The following is an 11794-nucleotide window of genomic DNA, read 5'->3' as shown; positions in this document are numbered from 1 at the left end:
AAAGAATGTGAAAAAAATCCCAAAAAGGATGTAGACACTCACAAAACATAAACTCGAGTGATGGTATGTATTTTTTCAAGGATACAAAACATAAAATTACTTTCTTTAACAATGTGAAATAAAATAGAAACTTTTGAAATGTCCTGGAAGGGAACAAAAATCATTAAAAAGTAAAAGAAATGTCAAATATAAGTATCTGTGAATAATTTTACTAAAAACACAGCTTATTGACGAAGTCACATCCATGCATACGCACATTCGCACATTATATATACATATAAATATTATATGTAGATATTGTACCAAAACGGAGGAAGTGGAAAAACAATAATTACTTTACTTTATTTAACTACATATTTGTGAAAATAATCGTTATTAATTAAAGCTGTGAAATAATTAAGGTAATCAATTTTAAAGAATTATTAACGATGCAAATGAGAACACTTAAGTGAATTGAATTTGTTTTTGGACATGGAACAGGGCTACCTTTGCAATATAATATGCAAATATGTAATATGTTTTTTAGTTTAAGTGCAAAAACTAAATATAAATTTTTGCTATTTTAAACAGTTCTTAATTATATAAGTGTATAATTTTATATATTTTTTTTTTTCATAAAACCACTTTGCACAATTACAAATATAATTTTTAGAGTCCGACCGATCTTTTTTTCATATTGAACTGAAACTTGTTTTTGACGGAACAGTTTTTACATAATATTTGGACATTTTACATTAAAATATAAATTTTTGTATTCCGTTAATGACATTCAAAACTTGTTTCTCCTTTAAAATTCCATGTTTGTTTTTCCTTTATAAAAGTTTCGGTATTTGGTCAAATTGTGACCAGAATACTTGTCGATTTTTGGCTTAATACGAAACCGAATACCCGGTCGGACTCTAATAATTTTGTTTAAAATCCAGTCTGATAAAATGCGCAGTCGGACGGAAATGGTTACTACTACATTTGTGGATTCCGAAGAAGACTACAGTGATGACGATGATTCCGAAGAAGATTGGAGACCGTCAGCATCCAGTAAGAATGGTAAAAAACAAAAGCAACAGAAATGCGGTGGTGGTGGTGGTGGTCCAGCAAAGAGGGGCCGTAAACGTAAAAGTTCTTCAGGGCCAGGTAATAAAAACTCAAAACGTAAAGCAGCCTACGAAGAAAGCGAAGAAGATGAGGTAGATGAACTAAGTGAAGATGACTATGACTACGATGATTTCGAAACCATTTCCGGTCCATCAGGAAAAAAGTCTACAAACTTATCGTCAAAAAAACAATTTTCTGATAAGAATTCCTCCACTTTGGCTAAAGGTAATGATGAGACTGGAGATACTCTAAATTTATTAGTATACGTTAAGGACTTGACAGGAACAGATCTAAATAAAAATAATCGTTTATGTTTATGGCGTAAGGATAACAATAATTTGCTTCAAAAATATATACGTGTTAAGACGTCCCCAGAACAATATCTCTTTACATCAAGCTCAGTGGTGAGTTATACATTTTACATTTACATTTTTAATTTAATTCATTCACTATATTTACAGTAGTTCAAGATATCACACGTAACATATTGACCAAATGTCAATATCTCACGATATACGGTTCATATACGCATATGTTGATCGTCTTAAGAGAACAATGTTTCACATTTTGACCCTTCAATATTAATTAAGTGCACATGTAGTGACAGCTTAAACAAATTATTCAATCCTTTATAGTATTTATGTAACTTTTTTTTAAATGTAGAAAACATTAATTTAATGTTCATTACATGTACATTTCATTAGAATTGCATGAAATTTGGCTAGGCTATGAACGTATGATATCTCTTTCCAAAAGTTTTGGTATATCGCATAAAATGTATACATTTTAATCTTACTTCTCCTATCTAGTACTCGAGTTTTGACGACAAACGCATTACCGACTTCTACGATGTCAAAGTCAAGTCCGTAGATTCTACTAATCGACGTGTTAAAATAATAAATCCATCCGAATTGCATAAAATATACCTTAAGGCACACAGAAATAAAAACAATAGTGACGATGATATTTTAAGTGATGAAAAATCGGACGTAGAGGAGGCCAAACAAATGTATGTAAAATCCAAGGAAAATCTTAAGAAAACATATAAAACTGTGCCAACAAATCATGAAGAAGGCGAAGATGATGATGAGGAAGAAGTTGAAGAAGAAAATGATGAGGAGGAAGATGATTGTGACTTAGAAGGAGATGACGACGACGATATTGAAGAAGATGACGAATGTGATGACGATTAGTTCCAACATGACTTGAATATGAACAAGTGAAAGAGTGAAAATACCACAACTATCGATTATAAGCAACGAATAACTCTTTCAAAACTGTAGAAAATAAAATAGCATATGTATTAATAATTATGCTCAGCAAAAAAAAAAAAACTCAAATTAAGAAAAATTATGAATACTGAAAATTATACATATTAAATTTTCCGTTAAAAGCACTGATTTATACGTAAAACTATGTATTTACGAACAATGTACATTTATTCTTTAACATACATATATGTATGTATGTAATTAAAATTAAAACTTTAGTTGTTATTTTACGAGTAGTTTTAATCACATAAAGAACAATTAGTTCTTTCAGTATTCAAAATTTAAGAAATTTATTTTAAGATGCGAGAGGCTTAAATAAAACGTAGTAAAATCGAAAATGCCAAATATATGATATGAGATAATATATAATGACTCAAAAATAATTAGATTTTAATGTTTCCAAATTAAAAAAATGTTTGTAATTATGGAATTCACAATTGAATCTGTATGTATTTCACCATAAGTAATCAAGAAAATGGATATTTTAAAATAAAATTTAAAATGTTCAAACTAAAATAAACTCTATAAGGCATGAGACAATGTTGTTTTAACTTTATTTTAATATTAAATTACCATTTAAAAATTACTAGCAATTCTTTATTTCATTTCACACATTTAAAACTGAATCACTCACTACAACCTCCATTCTAGTGTCGCACAAATGAACCAGAGAACGGATTGAATGCTCTATGTTGTGCTTTTGAATGCATTCACAAAAAATTAGCCTTTTGTTGACAATACACATTAATTCTGTAAAGCAACGCATGACATTATTCATAAAATGGAGTGTAACGAAAAATGATGCATGCATGTATGTATAAGTTAAACAGAAAAAGAATAGTTTAAAAATCATGACCGACTTCAATGTTGTGTCACTTTTGAACTGGGTCTGCGATATGCATTTTAATTTAAAAAAGTGATTTTTCGCAAGTTTTTGAGGTAAAAAGTACTTTTTTTCTTTTTAAGTTATCTAAAATATTTCTAAGAGATGTATAAGGAATTTGTATTTTCTGAAAAGCTAACATTACAAAAATATTTTAAATGACAAAAAAAATTTACAAAATTTTGATAGCGAGGAGACCAGGTTCGTCCAAAAAACGCCTATTTTTTATGTAAAATTCAACTTTAGGGAAAAAATTTTCAAATCGCATAGTCGATATCAAAATATAGTAACCCACTTTAGATGACCAAATATCTTCTTAATTATTTTGTAAAGGGTTCCGATAAATTTCATTAAAATGGAAGATGTCAAATCCGAAAATAACAGTTTTCTGTCCGTTTTGACATGGACAGAAAACAATGAAAAAAAGAAAAAACTACTAATTCCATGAAGAAAAAAACAAAATACTAATTCCGTAAGATGCTGTATGTTCACAAACTACATATCTTCACCTAAAATGCAAAACAACGTATCATCAAAAAATTCGAAACTAATTTTATTATTGATTACGATTCACTACTTCATATTACAAATGTATACAAAATTTTAAAATTTTACTATCAAAATTAACCAAGTTATAACCAAAATTGAAACTAAAGTATCATCAAGTATATGATTTTCTTGAACAAAATAACGTATACGCTTTGAGGAATTAATTAATAAATCGTTTTTACCTTATTTTAGGTAGTATCCTAATTTTTTTTTAAATAAATTTGTTGCAATTGAATATTTTTTGCAGTCTTAATGAAAATTTAATGAAGAACCTTTTTTAGTTTAAAAAAGTAGTTGTTAGTAATTAAAATAAAAAAAACATAATAAAATTAAAAATGTATATATAAACAGCTTTTATTTAAAATAAAAAAAATATTTTTATTTAAGTTTTTATTTTTTCATAAAAATTTATATTTTATAACAATTCAAAAAAACGTAAGCCACATAACTTAAAGTGTGTTTTGAAAAAATTTGTTTTTTTTTTCATAAAATATATTTCTAGTCACTGTAATTCTGATTTGAAAATTATATCGTTTTTTGCTTCTCCTATAAACTTATGAAAAGTGATGTTACGTTATTTTGCATTTTAGGTGACGATATGTATGTATACACACAAATGTCAACGAATACTTAACGAATGGTGTGAATGTTTTTAGATCCTTTCATATGGCATAGTTCGGCATATATTTGTTATTGTCGATTAAAGCCAATGCAATAGCAATGAATTTATGAATGGGCAGAAAACGTGAATGTTTTCAATCCGCTCTCTGAAATGAACCATTACTTTCTTATTGCAAAAACAGTATTGATTTAGTATAATTACTGCCATATATGTAAATTAGGTATTAACAAAACATAGATTAATTTGTGAATTCCTAAATAAATATTAAAAACACAGTTTTCAAAATACAATTTGATTTTAAAATATAATTAAATTTGGAGCGTTCGTTCGTAAATGTAAACTTTACAAAGTGTCAATGATAAATATGATACATGTTCTTCTAAAAATAACTCAATCCCAGATATTAGACAAAATTTGTTTAATCGCTTTTTCCATTAATTAAAATTTTAGTACTATGCATTTTGCGTTCTTATAATTTTTAATAACAATTTTTAAATTGAATTTAAATTTTATGATATAAATAATAATAAAACATAGAGGCAGTCGAAAAAAGCAAGCCTACTTGCTACCGTTTGCGCTCTCCTTTAACAGTTTTACGTTTCTCTTTCTTCTCTTCTCTCATTTGCTTCTGCTTCTCTCTATCTTCTTTATCCTTTTGCTTTTTCGCAGCCGAATCCAATCGAGCTTGTTCTCGTTTTTCTTTTTGTAGTGCAACAACGTCCGAAAAGTTCGTGTTTCGTTCTAATCCAGAAGATTTACTAACGCTACTTCCATGCTTTTCCGTTTCCTCGTCTGATTGTGCAGCTTCATATTCTTCATCTGAGACTTCGGTCTAAAATATATAGTAAAAAAAATATATACATAAAGCATATACAAAAATTATCCATTCTCTACGTTTTTTTCAAGTAATTTTTAAATACATACAGTTTGTCAATAAATTGTTTTCAAAACTGAAAATATTCAACATATTTATTTAATTGATAAATAAAAAGAATATTTTTTTACAATTTATCTTCTTTATTTATTTTAAAGTAGTAAGTCAAAGGAAACCTAAAATTCTAATTATAGTGAGGAAGAATGTAGGAAAAAAGAAAATAAGGCAGTATTCAAGAGTGTCAAATAATTGTTTTCAAAATAAAGTACTATGGAATAATACATCTATTTTTAGCGATTTGGTAACGTAATCTTTTAATATTTTGTGCGTACACCTTTACCATCAATCGCAAATGCCAATCTGGTCGGCATCAGTTTTAGAATATCGTATACAAGGGAAATTTTTAACCATTCTTCATTAATAAATCTAATTAACTCATTTTTATTCCAAGGGCTTTTTTGCCACCATTTTATTCAGAAAATTTCATGTTTGGGAATCAAATCTGTACTGGGGGAGGTGTATCAATAACTTTTTTGTAGTTATAAAGAAACCACGGTCGTCATAAATATGATTTATGTTTTGGTTCGTTGTCATGGTATAGTTTGTATTTATATTTTTCGTCATTTTCACGGTAAAGAAACCGAATTTTTGAGCACTAATAGTCAGTAAACCTTTTGATGGTGATTACGTCTTCTAAAATTCTAATTTATCCCACTTGTTTACTTGAAATACAAACTAACACCATTACAGATTATTTTCTAAATTTGATTGTGGGTATTATATTTTTGTTTTCAAGGGCAGTCAGTGGTTTTCTCTAAAACCATGTTTGGTCCACCGGGGATGTAGAGCATTATTTTTGTTTCATCACAATAAATAACGTCATCCTTACACTCTATTAACAGAAAATGTGATCAATAGCAAAGTGTAGTTTTTAATCTACATTTTGCCCGAAAGTAACGGCATCTTTGTAGTTACTCACGATGAACATTTGTTTTTATTTAGACATTTTTGAACTGTTTCATGCGAAACTGATAGCCCACATTCATTTTTAAGATCCTTTGCATGCCTCTTTATGAATTTGTTTCAATAGTTATTCACCCCTATCGCGAATCAATATTTCACATGAAATATTTTCCCTTTTCCTTTTTTCGTTCATCAACTTTGTTCACGTGAAAAAATTCCCCTTGTTGTGAAATTTTTTGATGGAATTTTGTAAACAATAAACAGCTGCTACGAACAAAATCAACTATTGTGAATGTAAAGTTCATCGTGATATTCCCGATAGCAATTTTCCCTTCGAGGGAAATGGATATTTCATGGGAACAAAATTTCACATGTTATTGCCGATACGGGTGATTATTTTCTTTCAGTTCGTTTTGTAAGAGCCTTTTTTCTGCAAGTTGATTTATTTAATTCCATTTATTCTTCCTTCCCAGCACGGTTTATAATGTTATACACAGTTCTTAGTTGCAAATAAAATATTTTCTAAAGTTTTTTAGGAGATTTTTCTTATAATATTGATAAAATACTAATTGAATAATTTTCAAAACGGTTCGCTTCTTGGCATCTTTATATTTTCTTTTTTTGTTACAAAACTTCGTTGTTGTTGTAGCAGCAGTGTTTGCTGAGTTGACAGCCCTTGGCCGAGTGAACTCGGGTCATTCCGGTGCGTAGAACCGGCTGTCGTGGGAATGACAAAACTTCGTTATATTGATTGCTGTAGTTCAAAGTTAATATATGTCAACTGGCATTATCAGTATTGTCCAAAGAAGAAAAAAAATTCTAATTAATATTGTCAGTGTAAAAATTTGAAAACAATTGTTTGACACCATATTATTGATGTTTTTTCCTATTTATCATTTTTCGTACAGCTTCGTTTTGATAATAATTTATTTTTTTCGCATATTTATACTTAAGATAAATAAATTAATAATCGTACTAAGATAAATAATAAAAAACTTAATATTTGTGAGTGTTTGTCTTCATTCAAATTAAATGCTTTACAATATTTTTGTTTTGAAAACAATTAGTTGACAAACTGTATATTAACGTATTGACGTTTATTGGTATTATATAAAACCATTCAACCCTATCGACAATAACATGTGAAATTTTGTTTCCATGAAATATCCATTTCACTCGAAGGGAAAGTTGCTATCGTAAAATTCTCACAACATGGGGAATTTTTGCACGTGAACAAAGTTGATGAACGAAAAAAGGAAAAGGGAACATATTTCATATGAAATATTCATTTAGCTATCAGCATGTTTTAGACATTTATTCATTCATTAAAGTGATTTTCGGAAGTGGGCCTTAAATAATACCCCACCTACTATGGCCAACTAGACGGAAACATTCTAAAAGTACTGAGGAATACTTTAAGGTTGATTTTAGACTAATATTTTTTAGCGTTACAATATCAATACAAACGTATAGATCCCTCCACACTATGGCGGTATAATGTATACAAATAATATTCGGTATCCACAATTCAACACTTGACAGCATTTTGTCGAATTGTAACGTATTCGATAAATTTTTTTTAAAATATTTACCTGTGAGTACTGGGCCAAAATTTGTTCCCGTATTCTCTTTTCTTCTTCCGTATATTGCCGTTCTTTTACAATAGATTGAACCTTGGTCGTCTCCAATAATTTTACCAGTTGCTCTTCTACCTTTAAATCTAAGATCTGCTTTGAAGGTTCATCTATTTTTTCATTGCACTCTGACCACTTTTTCAAAATACTTTGGACGACCTCCTCAATATTATCGGTCTAGCAGAAAAAGTAAATCTCATAAGATTCTTAGTTTCAATATATTTACTTAGTATTTACCAGAATTTCACTTAAAATTCCCTCCAATGCTTCATGCTTATCCTCATAAGTTTCATCACCTTCTAATATTCCCAATATATAAGAACCAAATACGGATTCATCTGTATTTAGTTCTTTTAATTTGTGGTTCAGCCATGTGGCAAAATTGCTAGAGACAGCCATTGAATATTTGATGCAATAGCTTCTACAATACAATACCCTTCCTTATACTTGTGGATATGTTAATTTGTTTTATATTTCTTAATATTTTTCTTCTAGGATTTTGTCCACAATAAATTTCTAATTACTTTCAAAGATGTTAAGAAATGTTTCTATTTTTGGTATTTTCCGGTCTCTTCTTTTGACATTTCATATATTTCCTTTTCTACTGCTTTTCGTTTTGCATTCCACTGTTGTCAACTTTCTTAAAAACATTTCCCTAAAACCATATCACAAAAAAAAAACGAAAACCGCAAATTATTTTGATTTAAAGGGAAATAATACCTTTAAAAAAGAAGACTACTATAATAAGCAAAAGGCGAAAAGTCGTCTATTTAAAACAGTCGAAAGTTCAAAAAATCGACTTGGAAAATGGAAAAAGTCTACTTTTGACTATTGAACCAAATATTGATCTCATATATTTAATAGTTTTATGAATCACGCTGTTGTAATGTATGGTGGCGCCACCCATCTGTAGACTTGTAAACTATTAGTGTCAAATTATCTTCCAGAGTAAAAAAAATGAATTCTCGGCCAGAGATCTGTGCCGACTAAATTTTACGGCGGCGACGGCTGACTCCAAAAATTCTCGGCTGCGGCTCAATGCAGGCTGGCTGCCGACTAAAAAATAATTACTCAAATTGTAAAAAATTTAAAAAACTGAAATTCCGAAAATTTTCTGAAATTACTAAGCAACTTTTATCAAAAACGGCGGCTATTTTCAAGCCGGAACATTTTCGGCGGCGGTGGCTTGTGAAATTATTCGGCGGCTCGGCGCAGGTCTCCGTTCTCGGCTGCCTAAAACTGTATCAGGTCACACTTAAAAAGGTGACTGCATCACTACAACAATACATACACAACTGGTACTTTGTTTTTGTTAAAACGTAGGTGAACTGTCAAAGTTGGCTGTTGTTGTTGCTTTTGGGTTTGTTGTATTTTTCGACAGAACAACCACATGTGAATTGACAATTCAAACTGAATAAAAAAAATAATCAGCTGTTTCATCGCAGTCACCTTTTTTAAATGTGCCCTGAACTGTATTATTGTTAACGACGTACTTGTGGAAAAGTTCGATACGTAACAAAGGATATTTTATAATAAAAGATCAATCATTAAGTTAAATATTATGTTCTCATGTAGTTTTATGGAAATTCTATAGATTTTATTGATTTAAGCAGCAACTTATGTGGTGTGATCTGGCGCCACCTAGCGTCATATATAGGAACGTAGACTGTCAAATTATCTTGGGAAATAAAAAAACAACAAAAAATTTCTCAAGTGCAGAAAATATATTTTTGTTAACAAGTGAAAAAGTGCAATAAAGAATATGCTAAAATAGAAGCAAAAAGTTATTAAAACACGATAAAACTGATTGAAAGTCTATCTAAATTCTTTAAATAATTTTATATAACAATAACGATATAAAATTACAGTTTTTTATAGTGTTAAGAAAAAGAAAAGGCACACACAAAAGGTACCTGCCACCAATGCAAAGACAACATTTAAGAAAAAATAGATTAAGTAAAGAAATAAATGATAAAGTGTTTTGTGGAAATAGTTTAAACTATAATCTTGGCGAAGATGGTAAGTTTTATTATTATACAAATATATACATATGAAGAATATTTGAAGAATGCCTTTATGTTCAAAATTATGGCATGATTGGACTTGTCCCACAGCCATTGTTTTAATTTTGATAATTTTAGATAAAATTCGAATGCTATATGATATACATATAAGTCTTAGCCAACAAATAATTATTGTACAAATTCCTTATTTTTGCAACAGCGGTATATAATAAAATTTGTCTATTCATTTTTCTAACAAATTAATTGGAAAAAGTGGCCTCCCTCATTAGCTCAGCTGTTTACAGCTGTTGCATTCATTGTTGTATTATCAACCCAGTGTTGGAAGTTGTTTTCATGAAAAGCGGCCTACGGCCAGCTGAAGGGATGTGTGCTTCGCATAGAATAGTTTCCTTTCAATGGCCTTGAATGCTTCTAAACTCTGAGGTATGTCGAACATGTGTGTGAAGTAGGGTTCCTACGCGGGAAAAATTTCCCGGGAATTCCCGGCAATATTTTTTTGTTAATTTTCGGAAAATGTTTGTCGGGAATTTCTTAATAAGTTTTCTTTAGAAGTTGCAATATTCAGATACTTTACGATGGCCAAATTTGTTGCTAATTGAATTATTATTATATCCATAGATTTGTTCGGTTCTAGCAACAGATAGTCAGTCGACAAAGAAGTATTACTGTTAAAATAACCGAATTTTTTTCACTCAACTAATCAAATTTAAAGTTTATGCTCTTAAACGAATTATTTAGAGAAAATAATTACAATAATAGTGGTTAAATTTTTTTTATCTACAATCAGATTTGAAACATTTCTCTAACTGCGCATGTTTTATAGATTTAACATTGAAAAGTTTTTTAATTAAACAAAGAATTTATTGATTTTATACTGATTAAAACTAAGACTGTAACAATACCGATCAGAACACTATTAAATTAGAAACCCTTATAAAGGCTGGACCAACAACCAAATATAGTTATTTTATACTTCTTTTAAAACCCTGGTAAAATTATAAGTCAATTTATACGAAAAAATTTTTTCGTTTTTTGTTTAATTTAGTGTTAAAAAATTCCCGGGAATGAAACAATTTGTTAATTTCCTCCCGGGAAAGAAAAAAGTCCGACAAGTTAGGAACCCTAGTGTTCAGGCAAATTCGTATTTAACTAGCAGAGCCAAATGTCACATTTTGTAACAGAGCTTATTTTGCAGTTAACAGTGTACTGTTAGGTACAGGAGATTGGAACCAGTTCTATAACTAAAACTAGTGTGTCATTCCAAGAGGTTACTAATAATGGAATAACTGAAATATTTATGGAATATGCAAATTCGATGACTGTATCGAATACAAATACTTTAAAGGATAATTGGTAAAAATTACCAATTTTAGAATGTGTACGTTACACACTATGTAGGTTTGGTATCCCAGGGGTTTTCTAATGGAGCACTATTAGTGGGATAGTAAAAAAAGTAAAAAAAATAACTAGAAGAGTTACCTAGTTTATTTTTGAACTATGAATTAAAATGATCTGTCATTGAATTAAACTACATAAATACTAAGCAGAAGTCCACTCTTACCACTCATGGTAAATGAGTTGATGGTTTTATCATTTAACACATAAATGCAACGTTTACTTTGTTTGGTTTAAGATTTCTAATACATATTATGAATTTGCTTGTGAAATAAAATTTTAATTTTTCTTGCATGTGAACGTGTGCTTTGTCCTAATTTTCTGCTGATTAATCCAAAATGTACAGCACCTTAAATATAATATCCTATTACTATAATTAGTAAAAAAATGTATTTGTTGACAAAAAATATCGTTTGTGAAAGAGTGAAAGAGGATTTTCAAATTTAGCCAACACAATTCTGGGAATTTATTTCAAAATAGCGATTAA

At 29.3% G+C, this 11794-nt stretch overlaps 2 protein-coding genes across 2 annotated transcripts; one reads left to right on the top strand and one right to left on the bottom strand.

The window, feature by feature from the left end:
- The first annotated feature begins 296 nt into the window (after positions 1–296).
- LOC135951453 (uncharacterized) lies at positions 297–2386 on the top strand. The gene is made up of 3 exons (XM_065501110.1): positions 297–401; positions 924–1496; positions 1902–2386. The coding sequence occupies exons 2-3, from the start codon at positions 933–935 to the stop codon at positions 2283–2285; spliced, it is 948 nt and encodes a 315-aa protein (XP_065357182.1). The 5' UTR covers positions 297–401; positions 924–932; the 3' UTR covers positions 2286–2386.
- A 2490-nt stretch (positions 2387–4876) lies between these two features.
- LOC135951153 (coiled-coil domain-containing protein 43) lies at positions 4877–8349 on the bottom strand. The gene is made up of 3 exons (XM_065500740.1): positions 8126–8349; positions 7847–8065; positions 4877–5249 (listed from the first exon to the last, which is right to left on the bottom strand). The coding sequence occupies exons 1-3, from the start codon at positions 8285–8287 to the stop codon at positions 4983–4985; spliced, it is 648 nt and encodes a 215-aa protein (XP_065356812.1). The 5' UTR covers positions 8288–8349; the 3' UTR covers positions 4877–4982.
- Positions 8350–11794: the final 3445 nt, after the last annotated feature.

This window comes from Calliphora vicina, chromosome 2, assembly GCF_958450345.1.
Source record: "Calliphora vicina chromosome 2, idCalVici1.1, whole genome shotgun sequence".
Taxonomy (NCBI): Eukaryota; Metazoa; Arthropoda; class Insecta; order Diptera; family Calliphoridae; genus Calliphora; species Calliphora vicina.
This window is presented reverse-complemented; position numbering and strand designations above follow the sequence as displayed.

Coding starts and splice junctions, on each gene's coding strand:
- LOC135951453 (XM_065501110.1), top strand. CDS start 933: ATGCGCAGTCGGACGGAAATGGTTACTACTACATTTGTGGATTCCGAA. Junction 1,497..1,901: donor TCTTTACATCAAGCTCAGTG/GTGAGTTATACA, acceptor TCTCCTATCTAG/TACTCGAGTTTTGACGACAA.
- LOC135951153 (XM_065500740.1), bottom strand. CDS start 8,287: ATGGCTGTCTCTAGCAATTTTGCCACATGGCTGAACCACAAATTAAAA. Junction 8,066..8,125: donor GAATTTTAAGTGAAATTCTG/GTAAATACTAAG, acceptor TTTTTCTGCTAG/ACCGATAATATTGAGGAGGT. Junction 5,250..7,846: donor TTTTGGCCCAGTACTCACAG/GTAAATATTTTA, acceptor TATATATTTTAG/ACCGAAGTCTCAGATGAAGA.